The sequence below is a fragment of the Leptonotus elevatus genome, chromosome 18, assembly GCF_054856555.1.
Source record: "Leptonotus elevatus isolate MCC_2025b chromosome 18, RoL_Lele_1.0, whole genome shotgun sequence".
NCBI classification, from domain to species: Eukaryota; Metazoa; Chordata; class Actinopteri; order Syngnathiformes; family Syngnathidae; genus Leptonotus; species Leptonotus elevatus.
Window position 1 is genome coordinate 9,791,046 of NC_141256.1, and position 22,356 is coordinate 9,813,401.

Consider the following 22,356-nt stretch of genomic DNA (forward strand, 5'->3'; position numbering starts at 1 on the left):
GGTCAATTCATGGTCCTAGAAAATTTGTGTTGTCATTTTAAAGATAGTCAGATAATGAAACAATTACTTGTTTTTTTTATTTCACACTTGATGGATGTCAGGCACTCCAGACATTTTTCCATATGTCCTTCATTACCGCCTTAATAATCTTTTTTTTCCCATAATTTAAAACAGTTTCCAGGCTTCATCAAATTGCTGAGAAAATACAATGAGTATTTTTTTTAAAAGAATTATGTACATTCTATGAGCATTCCTGGGTTAAACTGGGCGAAAAGAGAACACTCAGACACAGCAATTTCACAAAGAACTTCATTAAAATGTATAAATATTCTTCCAATGCAACATTAAAATCAGTAGGGATGTTACATTAATTCAAGAGATCTTCCAGGGTGCGACAAAAAAGTAACAATAATATCCAATAGACACGTCTCTACTGCAAAAAAATATCTAAACTTTTTGTTGTTGTTCATTTTTACACCCCGTTGGCCCCGAGACTTTTTCCAAAGATATCAAAATATACGTTCAGGAGAAACATCGGTGCGGACCGCAGTCTGCTTTCGTTTTGACTCACAACACTTCCTGTGTGACATGACAAAAAACATGTCTAATCTCTCATCCTCTCTCAGCTGCTTCACCACACAAGCGTTGCAAGATGGAGGCCGTGAAATGAGAGAGTGGGGGGAGTGTCTTATTTTTGGCTTCTGGGAGAAAAAACGGAATTGATGTATGGTGGAAGTTGTTGTTTTTTTAAAGGTCATTCGAGAATTTTATTGAAAAATTGATCAGAGTCAATGTGTATTTTGTAGAGCTGCACGATATTGGAAAAACATGCGATATAGTTGCTGAATATAGCGATAGCGATATCGATATTGCGATATTTAACATCTACCTAAAGAAATGACAATTGTTTAATCTAATGAAAGAATTGCATTTTTTCATGCGGCAAAATAAGCAAACTCAATGTATTCTTAGTTCATTAATTGTAATTACCGCTCGATAATGTTCAACTATTGGATGGTGGTGCACATTTGAGTTATCGTCTGACTGGTCAAATTCTGATAAAATCATAAAATTCCATTTGAAACTTATTGCATGTCTTTACGATACGCATATTGCATGGGCCATTATCGTGATATCGATATTTTTTCAATATATTGTGCAGCCCTGGTATTTTGTTTTTCGTATGTTTTTTTTTCATAAAAGTTTGTGTTTGTGGCTTTGCCACATAACCGTAAGACCACGAAAGATAAGCATTTTGTTTGTCGGGTCTGACGGCCTCACAGCAGCCGCAAACCCTGTAAAGTGAATTCCGAGATTTTGCACCTTCGTTCACAATAGCGGTTATCCGGCATGCAGTTGGCTAGCTAGCTACTGTATGCCTCTGCTGTGGCCACTTTAGAGCGCCTCGTTGTTGGCAGTGAGTGGGCGCACAGAAATTCCAAAGAGATAGGGGAAGATTTGTATTCACAATGTTTGTTTTTTGTCGTTTAAATGGCTGACATATCCACCGAAGTGTCAGAGTGGAGGCCTCTTTTTGAGGGGGGGGGGGGGTGCTTTACCGTATAAATAAAAAAAATCAATTTAAATCAATCAATTTCTATCCATCAAAGCAGACCATCAATTCCACAAAGCATGACCCCACTAAGTTAAATTGACCTCTGAAGTACATTATACAGTTCATTCTATTTAAATATCCTTACCTTAAATATAATTAATACAGATCTTGCAAAAATACTACACTATGTGTCTATTCAAACAGTGCTTGGATTAAATATGTACACTTAGTTTTTTATAAGGGAAATTTAACATGTTAATTTAACAGAATATTTTAACAAAATTAAGTACAATTGAGTTGCTTTACCCCTCATAGGGGAAAATAAAAAGTCATCTAAAAATATATATATATATATATATATTGCATGTGCCATCATAAGTAACTTCAAATGTTCCTAATTAAACAGTGCTTCATCAGGATCAATACGACACATGATCAGGCTCTGATTGGGGCCAGATGTTTGGATTCATGCAGCCTCCATTACGCAACAATGGCTTTCTCTTTTACGCATAAATAGATGTTTACATATATATTCATAAGGAATGGCTTGGTCATAATTGGAGCAGTGGTAAAACTCCAACACTACTTCTACTCAACCTCTTCACAAGTCAAGTCATGGATAATATGTTTGTTTACATTGACAAAAGCAGACATCTTTACGACTTCGCTCTTCCTGCCCCACCGCAATAACATCTTTCGGGACGATTTAGTGCAATTTTTAACAAGGCTTTCTAACCAGATGCTAACGCTAAAAGATAACGAAGCGGTGTGGTTTAAAACTGTAAAACTGGTTTGCGTTTCCAGCTCACGTGGGACAAAAGTTCATTCAGTCGATTAAATTTCACGTATTTACCACAAATAATTTATCTTTGCGCTGATGCTTCTGAATCAACTAGGACAAAAATTAGGGATGTTTAATAACACTTTTTTTTCAGACCGATACGAGTACTCAACACTAGCCAATGATACCCACACCACTAGTACTTTTGATATGTAAAATTTCCCCAAAATGTTGCCTTAACATTGAATAAAACTAATGGCAATTTTGTATACTTCTAATTTCTCGTTCCTGATCGTAAAAAACGGCCACCCATTGACCGCTGTCGCGAGAACGATACCTTTAAATAAGGCCAAGTATCGGCCCAGATACAGATACCTAGTATCGGTATTCACCCATCCCATCGATTTCGCATAAGCACTCCTAGCGATGTGATCTGTGTGAGCCTGTATTGGATTATAAGGCTCCTCATACAATACTTTTTTTTTTTTATCCATAAAAAGATGCCGTCAGTCGAGGAAGACACAGGTTTCTACAGAAAGAGGACATGGGTGAGAATAAAGAAAAATGGGGATAAATTAAAAGGCGGGGTTTGCTCCCATTCATTTGAATGCAACCGGTGCGGTATGTACGCCGCTGCCCGCTCGTGTATATTCTTACCACAAGTTTCGCTATTTCCTCCACAAGCACATCGAAAATTAGAAATATGGTTAAGTATTGTTGTAAAAGTGAATGTTGAGCATCCCTCAGCGTGTGGCGGCCCGGAACTCTTTCCCTGTTGGACCCCTTTAAAAGGGGCAAAAAAAGAAGAAAAAAAAACACCCAAGAGATACGAGTTGAAGCTCGAGTTGTTTTGAGTGAACTTTGGTCTGACATGTTGTAGATTGTGTTGAGCGACGTTCAGAAAAAAGAAAAGAAAAAAAGATAACAACAACCGTCAGAAAGAGTGAGCGGCACCGAGAGATTGGCTTCCTGTAAAAAGCTGCTTTTGTTTGGTTTGATTGCCTGAAAGCCTCTCTGGGAAGAAAACAAAAACACGCACACATATCACACATTCCCACATTTATCCACACTGACAACACTTGCATACTCACACACACACTCTCGCCCAACTGTCCATTATCTGCTCCTTCAGTGGAGGTTCAGAGTTGGAACCTTAGCCACCGGCTTAGAAACGGAACAAACATGGTGCTAAGGTGCTTTAGAGGAGGGGGGGGGGGGGGCGTGTGAGAGACAGTCGCCCAGCTCAGCCTGGTGTTCAGCATGCCTGGCAGGCAAAAGGGAGGACGGCGGAGGAGGAGGGGAGGGAGGAAGCAGAAAAATCTGATTTGATGGAAACAGAAAATACAAGCGAGCTGACCGAGAAGCCGTACAACGATTTGACTGTAACCTCTTCAGCCAACTAAAGGGCTCTGTGCTTTGCCTTTTCTACAAACGCACTCCTCATTCCTTCAAGGGGGTGACCAGGGTTGGGAGGGGGGGTAGGGGGGGGATGGGGGGATTACTTTTGGGTCACTTAAATGCTGCAAACTGAAAATACTATTTTAACAACGCCTCAGTTATGAATGTCAGCGGCAACATGTGCTATGTCGTAGCAACAACATCGACAACGTTAGCAATGTTGCTGTAGCGTAAACGTCAGAATGTTGACATCTGCAATGACTAGGCACGGGCCGGTTACCGGAGTTTTAGAACTTCTCGGTTTCAAAAATGCTAAAGCGTTCCATCAGCGGTAAGTATTGCAGTCAATACTTTCAATTAAATATCACATTTACGAGAGTACCACCCATTACTCTTTGACAAATTCAACATTTGCACAAGCTACGCAAGTTATCAACAGTTGTTGAAATAAATACTTTAGATTCGCTACCGAAGCGGCTAACTAGCATGGCTAACACCATTTTTTTCCCCCACTCTGACGTTATCTCACAAAGTGAAGAAGAGCAGAAAAGTAGCTACTCTGAGAATTAAATACTTTTACAGTTGGGTTACATTTTATTTAGAAAAAAAAATATGTTTTTTTTTTGGGGTGAAATTTACTTACTAATATACCACGTGTTAAATGGAAAAACATTATTTACCCAAACGTTCAAAAAAATAATACATTCTAGATTACTAGATTATAATCAATGAATCGTTTAGATATATTTTTAATTTAAAATTGTCCAAATGCTCAGAATTTCAGCTCCTCATCAATAAATATTCTCCGATTTCTGTAGTCCTGCATGAAAGCAGACTGATTATCTTTGTTTTGAACCAAAATAAAACAAATGCTTTTACTTTGGAAAACAATGATCAATATTTTTGCCTACTTTCCCTCACGTTACAGACCAAACCAGTAACTGAATAATAATGACTTTATGTTTGTGAACTGTCAATTTGGAACAATGTCCTGTTTTTTTAAACGGATTACTGTTATATCGACATATTAATCGATTATAAGTGCACTCCATTTACCGTTTTGCATGATTTCTGCTTTTGGTTATCATACCGTCACTATCTGATACCGGCCCGTGCCTAGCAATGACAATGTCACAGGAAAGACAACATCGCCGCCATGCGTAACGCCACCACGCCATGTAACCAATCCCCTTCCTACTGCAGGTTCTTCAGTACGCGTCCGTAGCGGAAGTCGTAGACGTGTCGGCAGAGGTAGACCAGCTCGGGGTCCACATCTGTGGGCACACAGCGGTGGGAGGGCGGGGCAAAATCCAAGCAGCAGGGCACCACGCTGCTGCTGACGTCGCCGGGCAGGGCGCCTTCGGAACGACGTTTCATCAAGGCACAATATCTACACACAAAAACAAACAGACATGTTATGTCAATTATAAATGAGGATTTTGAAACTTTTGATACATTGAATCCTACTTTTGTCCACATTGAGACTCATTAAGATGTGATTGTTGTCCCTCACCTACAGTACTGAGCTAGCGGGAGGACGTAACATTTGTCTTCAATGCAGGCTACGCTGTTCTCGTCCTGATGTCGAGAGGCAAAGATCTCGTTCTGAAAAGGAAAACTAGCTTTAGTTACTCCATTTTTTTGTTTGTTTGTTCGAAGAGTCATGTCGTAGTAGAAGTAGTGGTAGTAAATCTCACCTTGCAGTGTGCGCTGGGGTCTCGGCCTCCCTGCGTGTGCTCCGGTCGGTAGTACCAGAACAGGCTCATCATCAGCTCCCCTGCGGCGACCAATCAAAACACACCAGCACAGACGTCAGCAACCTTGACACTCCATCCATCAATCTTTGCTCTCCGTGTACCGGTTTTGGGATCCTCCCACAGGGCTGATATCTTGGCTACGTAAGGCAGGGACTTCTTCCTGGGGCCCGAGCGCAGCAGCACCGTGTCTCGGACGCGGATCACCTCGCCGTCCCGCTCCACGCCGTCGTAGCACAGCCTGAGCGCCGTCTCGTCTTCCCCCTGGCAGCGCAAAAACAGGAATCGTCAGTCCTCTACTCTACCAAAGACATTACCACCATTTTATTTTTATCTCACCGCGATAAAAACCTCCTTCTCTGTGGGGACGCCCACAGGCCGCCATCCGTTGGTGGCACGTCTGCGGCTGATTCGCTTTTGTTGCGGGGACCGAGGCCCGGCACTTTGGTCTCCGTCGGAGGTGGCGGACGGGAGGTTGGCGGCCGCTTTTAGACGGGCCCGGGGTGGCAGCTGATGCTGCTCGCAGCCCGACAGTGGGGTGAGCAGGTGGGGGTTAGTAGTCTGCGTGGAAGTGGGCACGCTGGATAAAGGGCAATTGGAGAGAGGCAAGGACGGCGGCACCAGAATGGAGGAGTTGTGGTCACCTTGAGGGGAGGAGTAAGTCTCTGGAAAATACACACACACACATCGGTACTCACCCATCCCTAATAACAATATGAATTTCCACCATTTCTGGAAACTTGACTTCTTTATCACAAAGGTGCGTAAATGACAGACTTAAGCAGATGGGAGAAATCGGTAGAGGCAGAAAAGCCCGGCACTGCGCGCCTCAGGAGAATGTGGCCCTATTTGTCCAGTCGACCCTCGCAGTGATCTCTCTAATGGGAATTGGCTTTCACACGGCCATTCAGTAACCGTGTTGTGCTTATCTTGATGGTTAAATCCCCCCCACCCCATTTTGAATGTGCAGTTGTTAATATTGGGGGGGGGCAAGTCGGATAAGTCCACTTTAAAAAATAGGGCGACTGAAAATATCTGACTCAAAGCTCTGCCAGAACAGTGTTTGTGACATGTTTCTGCATGGACCATTTTTTGCAGACGCACTCAGTGGGCAGGAAGTTATTGAGCTCATTGTAGCTAAGAGACAGCTTGGCTCCACTTTTACTCATGGCTATTTTTGTAGCATCGGCTGTAAGTAACTTTTAGACACTATTACATGTCTAAGCTAGCTATAGTGATGCATGTGTGAACTAAATGGTAGTGTTTGTTTACCTTAAATGGCAATTGCTAGGGCGCTAATGCTAACCCCGATTGCTAACTGTTTAGCATAGGCGGTTGGTGTTCAATAATGAATATGTGCAGATTATATCCACTCAATTAAACTCCTGTTCAACCATAGTGGATTCATTAATTAAATAAATAAATAAATAAAATTTTATTTTATTGGGGGGTGGGGACATGGTGGGGTATTATTCAATGGAGCACTAGATAGAATAATACATTTAAAAAAATCTCTGTTGTGACAGCCCTAATCAGAAGATTAAAAAAAAAAAACTTGTCTGCTACAAAAGTTGGAATAACTAGCATAGCATTGGATAAGTAGGCCCTGAAGCTTAAGTTTGTTTCCTACGAACCTGTTTTGATGCCATGCGAGCATCCGGTGCACCCAGAGTTGAAAGAGCACCCCCTGCTGGTAACGGGGGGCATGGCTCTGCAGGTGTAGCCACCCATCGTGCAGGCGTCGCCGTAATACTGTGATGCCACAGAGTTGCAGCATGCCGGATGAGGCATGTCTGAGGTGTGGGTGACACGGGGGCCAGGCAGCGGCTTGGAACCCATCGTCCGGTTGGGGCACAAGGCAGATGGCGCAAAGTTCAGAGGCCGTGGGGCGAGCGGAGCCGACGTCGCCGTGTGTGACGGCGGTGGCGGGTGTGGGGCGATGTGGACGTAGTAACACAGGCAGGGGTGGGGGCTGAGGGTGAGCGCCGGGTGGGAGTGTGTCAGGGACGGCGCGGTCACCAGGCACTCGCGTTTGACGGGCGTGCCGCCCGAGCCCATGGAGCCTCTGTCGCCGGACTCGGGGTGGCCCAGGAAGAAGGCCAGGCGGTGGCAGTACTCCACGGAGCCCTCAGGGGGGCAGCAGTAGCAGGGGCTCAGCTCAGTTTCCAGCTGTTCTTCCTTCACGTTCTTGAGGGAGTAGCCTAACATGCTGCGGGACTGGTAGCCCGGTTTAGCCAGAGCGTGGGTCCCAGACTCCCACTCCACTTTGGGCTCAAAGTCGGCCTTCTCCTTGCAGGCTGCGCAGCTACAGTGCATGGAGGAGGCCATCACGGGAGCTTCCTTTGGCTTTTGAGACCGCTCTTTGTGTTTAACTCTGGGGGGCTGTTTTGGAGTCTGGATCTGGGCAGGAGTCTTGCAGTCTGACATGGTAGTGGGTACGGTCTTGACTCGCTGTTTGGACACAGCAGACGAACTGGTCAACTTCAGTAGGGCAGCAGCATTAAGTCCAGCTAGTCGCCTCGGTGTCGGCGCATCCAGAATTTCCAAACTCGAGGCCCGATTCTCGTCAACTCTGGTTGTCCTGGCTTTCTTGACCTTCTTGGCGATTTGGTCAAATTTGTAGGATGAGGACGGTTTAGAGACCATCCCTCGAGAGGGTTTTGAAGGTGCCGCTTCGTCCGGGCACCCTCGTCCGTTGATGGGTTCTTCCTTGTGTCTTTTGGCCAACTTGGCCGCCAGTTGGAGGTCGGTGGCTCTTTCCAGCAGCAGTGTGTTGACGGCCTCGGCATTGAGGGATGCCAATCGTCGCTTGCGGGGTTGCGGGACGTGAGCGCTTATAAGCATCGATTTGACTTTAGATGCCAACTTGGGCTCGCCAAGCTTCCCTTTCCTGGACTTGTCTTTGAGCGATCTCTCTTCAGCTTTCTTTCTGATGCCTTCCTCCAACCTTGTGAGGAGGACACGGCAGCTGAGGCCTTCTCCAAGCCTCCCTCGCAGAGGATACAATTTCCTGTCCCACTTTTTTTCCTCCGCTTTATTAGCTTTCTTGTCCTTCGTGGCCTTGTCGGTTTTCCCTCGCCGGATCACCTCGCCGATCTTCTTGGTCCGGCCAAAGCGGAGGGCGCGCTCGGCCTGGTCCCCGTCCATGGCGCCGCCGTGTGGCCGCAGAGGGCGGCGGTCCCAGCGGGAACCTTTCTGCTTGGTGTGGGTCATCACATGCTTCTGGAGGTGGCCTGGAGGCGAAAGCAAGACACGGAAGTGGTCAAAAATCCTATAACAGACTTTACAGACCACCTTCTTCTCAATAAGAACATAATCACTAATATGTATCGTGTTATAGCGTTGGCTAATTCCCATCGCCCAAGTTTAGCGATACAGCAGATGCTAAATGGGTCGGGCAATGGGCCAAAGCGGCGCTTCGGAGCAGGACTGATGTTAAGCGTGGCATCGAGTCGTGACCATTAACATTATCTTTATGTGCTTTTCTCCTTCCTGACATGAATGCACAAGATCCAAAAAATGTGAGGACTGAAAAGGGCCTTTGATTTGCACATCTGAATCATCATTTCGAGGTTTATAATAATAATGATTTGTGTGTGGTTTCATTTCACCACCGCTCTGCCAAATTATTGAAAAGAAGCCCAGTCAACAAACAAAAGTCATCATCCATCTTTATGTGTCAAAAAAACAGAAATTAACCAACGTCAAAACCTGAGCGTGCGTAAAAGACAATGAGGAAATGACTCACTAAGCTGATCGGGAACATCATAAAAGAATAGCGTCCTAATTGACTCACGGTACAACATGGTGACAAAAGTATTGGGACATGCCTCTTTACCATCTGTCCATTTTCTATAGTGCTCATCCTCATGAGCATCGCTGCTGAGATGGAGTTTAATCCACTTGACTTTGTTTGAAGATAACGGATGAAAACATGCATTTACAATGTATTAATCACACACAAGGGGTCGTTAACAAAATGTGTATTCTTCTAACGATCTCCCTTAATAACCTGCGTACTTGAGACAGCATAGGCGAGCTAATCAAGGCCCACTGAGCTGCGTCATGCGGCATTAACAGCACAAGACTCAGCTGACAGTCGCGGTGACAGCGTGAAAGAAAGGAAACCCACGCAGACGTGCTTCCACAAATAGATGATGGACCGATACGAGAGTTAATGACACACCAGGAGGGATGACGCTTTGTAATAACACTAAAAAGTTGTTTTTCGTTTTGTTAATTGTGACTATTTGATTTTAGAATGGATTGAATTTTCAACAAATTATTAGGAGCAGCTCTTCATACTACAATATTTGCATGTTTGAGCTGCTGCTTTCAAGTATGAGGCAGAATGAGTTTTCAAGAATGAATCACAAATCGTACATTTTTGCAAATAATTTACATTACAACACATTGTTTTCTTTTGGGCACACCTCCACTGGACCTATTTGAATGTAGGGCCTTTTCATTTGCGTGTTGCGTTCAAGGCCCGGGTGGAATGTGCGAGTTTTCCAACACAACTGACAATTAGTTCATTTTTTTTATATTAAAATAAAAACAATAATTTGTGAGTACACTATTTTATATTAGGAACACATTTAACGATCCTATTTGCATAAGGGGCTTTTTGTTTGTTTGACGTGTTGCATTCAAGTGCTCAAGTGAAACATGCAAGAGTTTATGCACTACTGACAAATTGTGACTTTTTTTTTTTTTTTAATAACGCAACAATACATTAGAAGGTGGTGTTTTCCAACATTATTCATAAATTGTTTGTTTTTTTAAAGGTCATATTCACATGACACTACAGTGGTCACCAAATCGGACAAAAATAATGATGTTTTTTTTTTAATAAAGAAAATAGCACTGTATAATATTGTACTTAATAAAACTATATAGTTTGATTAAATAGAATGTAAAGAATCAAACAGTTTGTTCATCATAATGAATTCATTCTGGTGTGCCAGGCAGCACAGTGTAAACAGCCATGCATACAAACCAAGAAGTTTCGATCAACTACAGTAGTGACTCAGTAAGATGTATTTATAAGAGTCATTTTTTTGCAGATGATAAATATATGCTTGAAAACTGTCTCATTGTGGCTGCACAATTTGTGTTCAAAAATATATCATAATTATTTTCATGTCACTACCTTACTTTTTGTTTTTGCAGTCTGGAAGCACCTTGTAGGAAGGAGCACACGCGTGTTCTTCCGCCACATAATTGAATTAACACTGTTGTCATCTAATGACAGACAAACAAATAGCTAGACAGCACGTTTGACAGACAGTTGGCGGTTCTGAGAGATTTATAAAAAAAAAAAGAAGAAAAAAAAGCTTGCCAAGAATTCCAAGTTTTGTTCCCCCACACACACTTCAATGCACCACAGGCAACGCACATTAACTACATGCATGCACACATCCATACGTGTGTTGGAAGGATGGGATACAGTAAAGCCTGACGTAGCTTGCCCATGTGAAGAGCCTCTAAATATGGGCTGGGGGAGGGAGGTGAGGTAAGAAGAGGTGAGTGTGTTTGTGTGTGTGTGTGTGTGTGTGTGTGTGTGTGTGTGTGTGTGTGTGTGTGTGTGTGTGTGTGTGTGTGTGTGTGTGTGTGTGTGTGTGTGTGTGTGTGTGTGTGTGTGTGTGTGTGTTTGTGTGTGTGTGTGTGTAGGGGGGACGCGGACAGAAGCAAAATAAAAGGCACCCCCACCCATTTCCTCCCTTCCCGATCGGATCACATTTTCTAATTTCCAAACCGGATTCCTCATTAACGACACGGTGGCGGACACGATCGAGCGCCTCGCCGACCGAGCCGACAGCTCCGGCAGATTCCCTCGCTCTCTCCCTTCCTCCCTCCCCGACAAATAAATAGGACATTTTCAACAAATTCTCTTCTGCTTTCTCACCCTCCGATCGGAACAAGTTGGCGACGACCGCGTTCGAGGCGACAACTTACCGCCGCACTTCCTGCTGCTTGTCGGAGGGGAGGGTGGGAGGAGAAGGGGTGGAGAGGGAGGGGGGGGGGTGCGTTGAGAGAGCGTGCGCCGGGGAGCGAGGCGAGGAAGCCGTACTGGTGAGATGATGGCACGGCCTCCTAAACTGGGAGTGCTGGGGAGGTGTGGAGGTGATCGGTGGCGCTGTGAACGCGTGCGCGTGGACGAGTGTGCGTTCAAGCGTGTTCTTCCTGGTTGCGCCTCGAAGCAAACTATCATAATTGACACCAGTTTTGTGGTTGCCCCCAATTTAGAGGCAAAATATAGCAGGAAGGTTGTTTTATATTGTTGCCATAACCAGACAAAACATTGATAAAAAAAAAATGACAGTGAGACGCTAACACAGACCAGTTCTGTAGCTTTTCACCGAGCAAAAACTGCCAACCGAATTAACAATAGGACGTTCAAAAAGCAAACAAAATCTGTCCAATTTAGTGAAATATCAAGTAAAGTTTTTCAGGTTTATTGAAAAAAAAAAAACTTTTGGGAGCACTTTGAGAGCATATAAAACATGCTGGATACCAATATTTGGTCATGTAATTTCTGAACCCAAATTTAGACCAGTTTTGTGGCTTTCATACCAATTAAGGTTTCAAATTAAGCAGGTTTTTTTTTATTATAAAGAAACATGAACAAAACATGGTTAGATATGACTATTTTGACAATGTGATTAAAAAAAACTAACTAAATCCGAATTGAGGTCAGTTTTGGACAAAAAAAAAACTGGTTTATATAAGGGAAGGGGAGCTAGCGTTGTAACCACAAGACCCCAAAGCAAACAAAATCTAAATTGAGAGCAGTTTTGTGTCTTTCCCCCACATTAAGAGGCAAAATTTATCAGGCTTGATCAAACAAAAAAATTGGGTTCTAATTGCATAAACAAAAATATGACTATTTTAACAGTGGAATTTGACATTTCCGAACCTGAATTCAAATTGAGCTCAATTGTGTGGTTTACCATCAGCTAAAACGAGCAGCGGGGAGCATTATCGCCGTGGCAATAAATAAATAAAAAGGTTTGACATCAGTATTTTGGTGTTGGAATTTCCAAAAAGCAAACTGAATCCAATTTGAGACCAGTTTTACACGATGTATTGCATTTTTTTGTCTTGGTATGAACAAGTACTGAAAAGCATAAAAAATGTAGTAGCAGCACCTGTGTGATAGTGTGACCAAATGTAACGAATAGCGGAAAAAGCAGTGGACCGTTTTGTACACTGAGTGACAAAATCAATAATCAATACTGCTCTTTTTACTACAAGCTGACCCAATCGCTTTTACTGTTACAATACTGACTAATCACTCATCATCATCATCATCTCTGAACCATGCCAAAGCTCTACAAGCAATGTTTTTAGTATACAATTTAACATTTACCATAACAAGTGTAGAAAAAAAGTGCTACATTTATTTTATCGCCCCATTCAGCAGAAAAATTAAGGCTAAACGTAATAAAGTGAGAAGAATAGCCCGACTGAGACCGGAAGAAGACGAGCTCGGTTCCAAGATGTTTCTGTGGGTGTTCTCATGTTTTGGCTACAGAGAAATCACATGCTCGGCAGCTATGAGCCTGCCAAAAACATTCCACCTTTGCAAGCAAATGAAAAGTAAAAATTAAAGCATAAAGATAAAACATAAACTAGATATTTTGCATTTCCTTGAATAGAGACCATCCTGCTAATCGAGCACAAATTTAAGACAAATAAATGCCTTAAAAGGTGCATTGTGCCATTTAAAAAGGTCATATTAAAGCTTTTTCTACATCATGCACGCTCCACCAATGTTTAGATGAGTATGAAGAGCCGTTACTGTTTTAATCTGACTGCACCTATCAGCTTTTATCTTCCCTTCACAGTAGAGCGTGCGGACCCGCACACTCCACAGTTTATTTGGAGAGGGCAGGGGCGAAAATTTTCTGACCTCATTTAAAGTCATGTCTTCGTTTGCCAACTGCGGCTGTCGCTTTAAGATCGTGCACGTACTCGCACGCGCGATGCAGTTACGCTTTGGGCCAGTGGTGGCAGTCGCGGGTAAAAAAAAAAGTGACAAACTGCGCAAAGATCCTTTAATACTCTTATTTCAGAGATGTTCAACATTTAACCGTGGAGCCCATTGCTAACCAAAACAGCGGCACCTACTGTAGTACTTATAATCTGAAATGGATTTAGAAAACCAAGTTCCTTGCTAATACAGGTATCGGTAGGTCAAATAAAAAGCTTGACTGATCCTTTTGTCTTCATTACGGTTTGAAACGACACACCCAAGGACCCGATACACCATTGCAGCCCGATGACATCTGGTCATCACAGCCGTATCCTCCACCACTCTATATTTTGATATAATAAAAAGAACGAGTGCAACTATGTCTGCAAACAGCCAGCCCGTCACTCACTCACTCACTCACCGACTCATTAGCGTTCTACACTGGCAGAGGTCCGCCCGTAATTGCTCTGGCTCAATTATAAGTATTGCTTATTGAGCTTAATACAGCAGGTGCCACTAATTAAAATGCTGGCGAGTGACATTTATGACTCTTTAGTCGAGGCGAGGCGTGTATATTATACAGTATATAAAATTTAGAGGGAAGTGATGTCTCTAAAGCAAGGGTTGGGCTAAAATATGTCAAATTGTTTAATTTAATGATAAAAATAATTTATTCACATAGTGAATCATAATTATCCATCCAACCATTTTTATACCATTTATCCTTACTTGGCTCGTGCTTGAGCTGGAGCCCTCAAGGAAATAAATGTTAAATGTATATTTATTTTTAACTAACGTATACCGGTATACTTTTTTTCATATATAGTGGTCCAAGTATATTCATGGCCCATCATTCTAAAAAAATGCACTTTTTTGAGGGAACCTATCTTCAATTATTTGTGCAATCCCCCACATATTTATTTATTTTATTATTTTTAGGTGATTAAAATAAAAATAAATAAATACTAGTGTGCTCCAGACACCTAACGCTAGATTGCAAACTTCACAGCATCAATTCACATAGATTTCCTTGCAGTGGAAGGACACTACCAGGTGGTGGCAGTAATACACCATTAAGCTAGTTTGCCAACTGCCAATCAAACCCCACAGACGAAGAACCAGTAAGTTACGTGGAGAGCAAATGTTATGACTGTGTTTTCTACAGTAAAATAATTTTTGAGTAAAAATTTCCCACGAAAACTAATTTGTGTTTTGGCTGGAATTAAACTTGTAAAAACATTTTTCTTTTTTTTTTCTTACAAGAAATGAACTTAGCAAATTATTTAATGACATAAATAAATTAACGTGTGTAGTTTTAATGAAAAACGGCTAAATTACAGTTCTAAATATTACAGGATTCATGATCATGTAAATGCTCCGTGGGTTGAATTAAAGATCAGAGAGGGTCTATCTCTTATTTAATTACGAGTTTAAAAGTGGATCTGTGTTTTTAAAAAAAATCAGTATATTGATTTTTACATCTAGAGTACAGAGAATGTCTGTCATCACCTTGTAGATAGGCAAGTGAATCATGCCCCCCCCCCCTCCCCCCCGGGCCATAAAAACACCTCGAGCACTGTTATGCGCTCACCATCTGATTTATCAGTGATGTCATGATGTTATCATTCCCCCTTGTGAGCTCATTGCACTAATGACCTAATTGTCAACTACTAGCGTTTTACAGGTTAAGGATCATGGCAATTCATTTTGTCTATAATTACACACAAGCGCACACACGAGCTCTAAATAAATATCAGAACATGAAAAATACTCACAGGGTCTGATACGGTTTTGTTGCGTGTTGTCATGGTGCCAGTCTACCTGCCAGTGTGTGCGTCTAACCGACTACTGTTGCGCTTTAATTCCAGCGTACTTTGTGTTTATGTTTCCCCCAAGGCCCCCCAAATGAGTCACACCTCTGAGAGCAAAATGCAGCCTGGAGGTTAAAAAAAAAAAAAAAAAAAGGGAAGAATAAAAAGGCTCAGGACATAACAGAAATAAAGTGTCTTATTATTATGATGTTAAGTCACTGCCAGTTGGGAGTCCATTTATCCTCCTCCAGATTTATGATGGAACCCGTAGGACTTATTATTGATCAGCAAGGTAGCCGTGTACCTCGTCTGGGATCAGGTATTACTTAAGTACTTTAACACAAATTTAAGGTCCTGTCCTGTAAACTTATTCCCTCAAATTGTCATTCCTACAAGTGGTGGGGTAGAGCATTCCCACAGTTGATACTATCGATACCAACATTGCTTTTGATATTGATTGATTGGTTATCCGGCGCGATCGGGAGTGCAGTCAGCTAGCTAGCTACGGCTAGCGGTACATCCCGAGAAACACATCTTCCCCTTTCGAATAGTCCGCTGGTGGCGTGGCCACTTAAGAGCGCCTCATTGTTGGCTGTGAGTGTGCACACGTCATAGAGAGGAGGTGGAAGAGCGAGGGGGTTTATTTATTTATTTTTAAGTCTTGATGTGTCACTGTGTGGACAGGGCTTGGTGCTGGTGTGGCTGCTTTAAGGTGGAGTTTGCGATGACTTAATTCCTATACTGGAGCGTTCCAATGTTTTCCTCCCCCATACCCCCCCCCCCCCCCCCAACACTTGACTTTTACAGTATACGTGTGCTTTTTTTTTTTTTTTTGCACATTCACTACAAGATTCCAATGGGTTTTTTTCCGTTTTGTTAACTTGACACTCAATTTTTACAGCTCACAACATACTTGTACATTTTTTCAAATGATAATTATTTTTGTTTGGCTAGGTTCCAATGTTTTTCCATTTTTTCTATCCTTGACACTCGAGTTTTACAGTGTAGGAAAATACATGTACTTTTTTGGGGGTTCTGGAAAGGGTACAATAAGTCCAATAATAAGTCCTATTGAGCTTGACTTAAACGCTAAAAGGTTCCAATATTGCTTCCGTTTTGTAGTCTTTACAATTCACTTTTACAGCATGCCAGTACATTTTTGAGCCTGTAAAAGAGCACAATAAAGCCAATCATGTAGCTCAAGCAACAAAAATGGATTCCTATATGACAGTTTTGATACCCCCCCCCCCCAAAAAAAACATTTTATATCTTTGACACTTGAGATCTGGATAATTTTTGGGCCTATAAAAAATTAAATACAAATCAAATTACAGATTACAGCAACTCATGCAGTTGTGTTTCAGTAATTTTTCAGCATGCATTTACATTTTTGTACATTTCCTTTTTTTGTGTGTGTGTTTATTTTTATACACTTGGCACTTACTGTTTAGAACCCACCTGTGCCTTTTGGGGTATGATGAATGCAATAATGCAGTTTCAGTGCCATACATTCCTTTTGGCAGGGTTTCATTGTTTTTGTCCATTTTTATACCCTTGACGCTTGACTTTTTACAGCACAACGGTACCTTTTTGGGCCATGTAAAAGGTACAATAATCCAATAATTAGTCCTGTGGGCTACACTATGTACCCTCGCTGCATTTCCGACAGTGTTTTGTGGGATTGTGCAGACTAATTAGCCTCATTTCGCTCTATTACTACATTGTGTGCCTTGCACTTTACCAGTGGAGGAAAATGTGTGTGTGTGAAGCTGCTGCTGCTGGTGGGGGTGCACTGGGATAACAAACAAGTCCTAGACTACCACTCCCTGGGAATCTCTTCCCCACCACGACTTGTATTCACATTATTAATAATATAACAGGGTTATGTGTCGGAAAACGTCCTCGAGACATGACTTTGTTAAGAGGCCCGCGACGAGAGGGGGATAATACCGGAGGACTTACCGCGATGGAGTTGAGCCTCGCAGCCGTTTCAAGCTCGCTGGTGCGGGGGTCCAGCCGGCCGGGGGCACCGCTTCCCAATAATCCGATCCAACGAGTCCTCTTCCGCCCGATCGCTCGCTCGCTCGCTCTCTCGTTCGATCGATCGATCGTTGCAACTCGGTTTTCCCAACAACTCCAAGCTCCGGTCACCAGCGCCTCCGACACTTCCACCTCCTCGGATTGGAACCGCCAGCCAGCCCCTGCTCGGCCAGCTCGGCTGGGCTGTAGCCGCTACACGGAGCCGAGTGCACGGAGCTTCTCGCTTGGCGCAGCCGCCTCCGGCCAGCGTGCGGAACAACAGCCCAGGCGGCAGACAGACAGCGAAACAAACGAAGCTCGACCGGAATCCGAATGGAAAAAAGTCTTCGGGCTGCTGGATGCTTCCTGGCGTTTCTCCTAATGTTTCGAAAGAAGCGAAGGTGGAGAAGAAGAAGCGACGTCTACATCTTACTCGTGCGCGCTGCCGGAGCATGTGATGGCAACATGGTGAGCCTTTTAAAGGGGTATCCACGCGTGACTATATACCGTGGGGCAGGCGCACGTCGTGCACGCACGCCTCGTATACGCATGCACGTCCCGCCCTGATAACTTTGCAGGAGGGGTCCACTGTGACGTCACTGGACACGAGCACCCATGTACTTTGTCCACCTGAGTGCCTGTTGCATTCATTTAAGTGAAACTCCGTTCACCTATTCACATTTTATTTGTAAAAAAAAATTGTGTGTTTGTGTTTCCCAGTATGTTCCACTATCACATGTAGACACACACATCTCAAATCATTTTCCCCCATTGAAATGGATGGAAATGCCATTAATCCGTCCCTCCACCCAAAATAAAACAACAAAAATGCTCGTAATGTGTATTTTAACGAGGAAAAATGGCACACCATAATAACTGTATTGCACTTTACAAAAACATACAGTAATCATAGCTAATTGTACTACTCACAGCTCATCAATACAGCAATAATAATAGCCATTCTTCACAGGGGATAAAGAATACAAGTCAGCACTCTTAAGTCAAAGCAAACAGACCAAAAGGCGTATTCTACAATTCAGGCTTTTCATCACAACTGCAGGCAACAACAACCCTACTGGTGTGCTCAGCAAAACATCAGCGTAAACATCCTGTACACAGTAAAGTCGGGCCTTCAAAATAAAAATGCAGCAGTATACCACCAAAAATTCTGGTTCTTCCACACTTTTCTTCTTCCTCACAACAATTTTACAGTAACTTATTACTGCTTGCTAGTTCTGTAATCGTTTCTCGACCCTTGAGTGATTTAAAAAAATATATATATATTTTACTCTCTTCCAAGTGTAAAGTTCTAATCTAATAGAATCCTTTTTTAGAGTAAAATTTACTCTACGAAATATACTGTGTATAAATAATACAGTATCTGTAATTCATATTCATTAAAATATTGTAAAAAATAATAAAATACAGTAAACTGCTGTATTACATTTTGACAGTAATTGACTGAGATTTCACAATTATTAGTTGGCAACTTTTTTGCCCGTTATTTAGTGTAAATTCTACAGTCAATTCTTTACAGTGTCGTTGATATTACAGTCCAGGGAATCTAGCGCAGAACCCGCCCCTTAAGAAGACCACCAAAATAAGAAGAAAAAAAGGGGGGGGGGAGGTCGTTTAGAGCAAGAAAAACAAGCTTACATTCACACAACAAAACCTCATTTTATTTCTCCAGGTTCTTGATTGATAACGATCAGATGCTAAGCTGCCAAAAAGCTCCATCCCCGACGTTCCCTTTTCTCCGTTTAGTGCCAGTGCACGGCTTTGCCTTCATCACGCTCACACACACATGCACGCACACCGTGGGATTCACCATTAAGCTGAATCAGGATGCAGGGAGTTCAGTTGCACTAACGAATAGACGATGCCGAGGAAAAAGAGACAAGCTGAAACATGAACTGGTCCTCTGTCAACATCATGAGACCCCTGTGTCCCATTATGGCTTCTCCACTGTTAGACTCATCATTCAGATTTCACATGATGGGGGAAAAAAATTTAGTGGAACCTGTAAGGTCTAACACAATTTGTTCCTCCTTTGATTTGTTTTGGATTTCAAAAAAAAAAAAAAACTAAGAAAACCACTGAAATAATCATACAAGCGTTAAAATCTGCCTATCTTAACTTTCCATCTTCGCTTAATAGTCTCATGCGTTACCAAAATGCTAAACATGACAATAAAAAACAGCCTCACATCATTTTGTAATTACAAAACACAATGCCCAAAACCCTAAGAAATAGCTAAATGCACGAGTTAATCATTTTATGGTAGTAAAAATTTACTGTAATCAAGACTTTGTAGACAGTGAAACGACCTACTAACGAACTGATTTCTGTTGCCACCAAAACAATCCAATGAAAAACAGTATGCATGCTTTTAAACTGAGCATGTCTTGTGCCGTGAGACCAGATATTTTTGTGCCGCTTTTCTATGCTGTTCGAAATCTCAAAATGGCCGTAGTAAACCAAGGACCACCTGCATTGTATAATGCATTGCAATGATTGTTTTGAATGAATGAATCAGTGGGTCCCGTCTAGCTGTATCGCGTAAAGGTTGATATACTGTATAATGCCAGTCTTCCCGTAGACCAAACGAGCTTTTGATGTGTGCTCTTTAATCATCAGGTTGCAGCTACCGACTGGTGACAGCACAAATCAAATCCACAAAGAGGATTGATTACAAAACTAAGCGGCAAACTGGTGTTGTAAATACGCATTTGTAGATGTCAGTCAGTGGGGAAAAAAAAAAACATCCCAACATGTCACCGCCCTAAATCTAACCCGAATGAAGCTCTCGTCTCTTGGTGACGCTTTTGTAAAGCTCAGAGGTGAAAATTTAATGACGCCCAGCCTTCAAATGTTTCCAGTGTGCTTTTTTTGTTTTGCCGTTTTGTATAATGAGCATCAGCCAATCGACAAGCTGAGGCTTCCATACAAGAGTTTGGTCTCGGATGGATAGCGGCGGATTGTCTCAAACTCGTGCGGCCGATCTCATTTCAATTCAATGATGCTTGAATTTTCTTTCCACATCCTGCCTTTAAGAGTCTTCATTTCGTGCGTGGGTCTCGTAGGTAATGTCTTCCTCATCTTCGCCATCATCCAGAGCAGGGTCTCCTCAGTCAAGACGTTTGAGTTGTTTCTTCTGGGACTGGCCACGGCCAACCTGGAGGAGATTGTCATCGTCAACATCTACGACATCGTCATCCTCCAGAGGTCCTACGTTGTCTCGGACGCATGGCTGTGCCGCTCGCTGAAGTTCTTGACGGTGTTGGGGGAAATCAGCAGCATCCTCTTCACCGCCCTCATCAGCGTCTACCGCTACCAGAAGCTCAGAGACGCCGACAAGAGGGTCCACCTTTCCATCTACCTGGATAATATCCGAGCCGCTTGGACGGCAGTTGGGCTTTGCGTCGGTATCGCCATCTTCTTGAGTGCCCCTATTTTTGTCATGAACTTGCAAGGCCCGACGGGGAGTCTCATGGGGAACCATACGCGGAACCACACGGGATGCCCACCAGACTTCTTTCTATGCAGTAAAGACCACTGCCCGACGGTTAACCGCATTTACAAGTACACCTTCATCCTACTGTGCTATCTGCTGCCTTTGGCCGTCGTCACGCTTACAAGTTGCCTCATCGTCGCCGTGTTGCTCGGCCCGAGGACCGCGGTGAAGCCCATTGCCAGCGTGAGCGGCTCGACCCAGATTGAAAGACGGCGTAAAGTTCGAGGGCTCCACCGGAGCACTGTTGCGATCCTGGCGGCAATGGCGCTGTTTCAGGTAGACTGGACTCTGTATTTGGTTTTCCAGATGACTTTCAATGCGACTGACACTCCCTTTTGGGCAGAACTGGAGTTCTTTATTTCAACATCCTACACGTCCATCAGTCCGTACGTGTTTGGGATTGGTAAAAGCTTGTTCGTCTGTAAGAACTTCTGGAAAAAGTAGTTTATTTGATTGTTTAGACCGTCAAGGAAAGACCCTGTTATTGACAACTAAAGCAATGGCTATCAAAACAATACCTGCACCACTTTTGCTATCCTGGTGGCGATGGTGTTGTTCCAGGTAGACCGGACTATCTATCTGGTTTTCCAGATGACTTTCAAGCCCCAGGATTTTGCCTTTTGGTCGGAAGAGGTAGTTTCTAGATTTCCTTCTTCAGACTGTCAAGAATCCCCCCCGAAGGATTTCTAACCAAAAGGCACACACTTATCTGGTATACTGCAACAAAAACATCAAAAGCAAAAATGGAATTTAACATTATTACCTCCTTTTATATTTTTGTTCCTGACAAAAATAAAATAAAATAAACATCCATCAGTCCTTGTAAAAAATTGGGAGTTTATTCTTCATTAAGAACTTTCTGAAAAATTAGGTCCTCCCCCAAGCTTGAAGCCCATGTCTGTCCGTTTGTTAGCTTAGCATTTGAAATGTTTGCAGTTGATTTTTGCTGTTTAACTAACAGGCTACTTTCTGGTTCGCTCCGTAAGACATTAGGAATAGACAGACGTGACACTACTGTTTGCATTATGACCGGAATAACAGTTCTACACTGGCTAAATAAAAAAACACTTAAAACTGTATTTTATTCATCGGTATTGAATGGCAATGGAAATTGATTGTGCAGAGTCAAACCTAACTGGCAGTGCAGTTCAGTTCTATGCAAATGTCAAGACTGCATTTACGGTATATGGCTTGACCCTCCTCCTTCCATTTCAATAAAAAGGGAACATTGCAATCCTTGAGGCACTCTTGGAAAGTTTATTGCAGGGCTTTTGTATCACGCAGCATTCATTTTATATACCTAATAAATATTAAAGTGGCCGCATGTCAACTGATAAAATTACTTTGTTAGTTCCGGGGATTCAGGAGTTGACTGGCAACAGCACTTGCGTACAAAATTCTTCTACTGTATATTTTTTATTATTATTTGAATGATATATTTCAGTTGTTTTTTTGTCAGATGCGGCAAACCACTGTTTGTACATAAAACTCCCTGTTTGAATGGCGCCTTATGGGAGACCCTACTTTGCCCCACCTTCCCCCCTCA

At 42.7% G+C, this 22,356-nt stretch overlaps 2 protein-coding genes across 4 annotated transcripts; one reads left to right on the plus strand and one right to left on the minus strand.

The window, feature by feature from the left end:
- Positions 1–329: 329 nt before the first annotated feature.
- On the minus strand, positions 330–17,781 carry LOC147158526 (bromo adjacent homology domain-containing 1 protein). Of its 3 annotated transcripts, none has more exons than XM_086061613.1 (7): positions 17,240–17,781; positions 7,123–8,721; positions 5,828–6,153; positions 5,593–5,752; positions 5,432–5,511; positions 5,248–5,339; positions 330–5,124 (listed from the first exon to the last, which is right to left on the minus strand). In XM_086061613.1, the coding sequence occupies exons 2-7, from the start codon at positions 8,699–8,701 to the stop codon at positions 4,929–4,931; spliced, it is 2,433 nt and encodes an 810-aa protein (XP_085917739.1). In that variant the 5' UTR covers positions 8,702–8,721; positions 17,240–17,781; the 3' UTR covers positions 330–4,928. The 3 variants fall into 3 exon arrangements, with proteins under 3 accessions (XP_085917739.1, XP_085917741.1, XP_085917740.1); XM_086061615.1 differs by lacking the exon at positions 17,240–17,781 and adding an exon at positions 11,447–11,483; XM_086061614.1 differs by lacking the exon at positions 17,240–17,781 and adding an exon at positions 11,397–11,452.
- A 2,534-nt stretch (positions 17,782–20,315) lies between these two features.
- ora6 (olfactory receptor class A related 6) lies at positions 20,316–21,877 on the plus strand. Its single transcript, XM_086061313.1, has one exon. The coding sequence runs from the start codon at positions 20,316–20,318 to the stop codon at positions 21,252–21,254; it is 939 nt and encodes a 312-aa protein (XP_085917439.1). The 3' UTR covers positions 21,255–21,877.
- Positions 21,878–22,356: the final 479 nt, after the last annotated feature.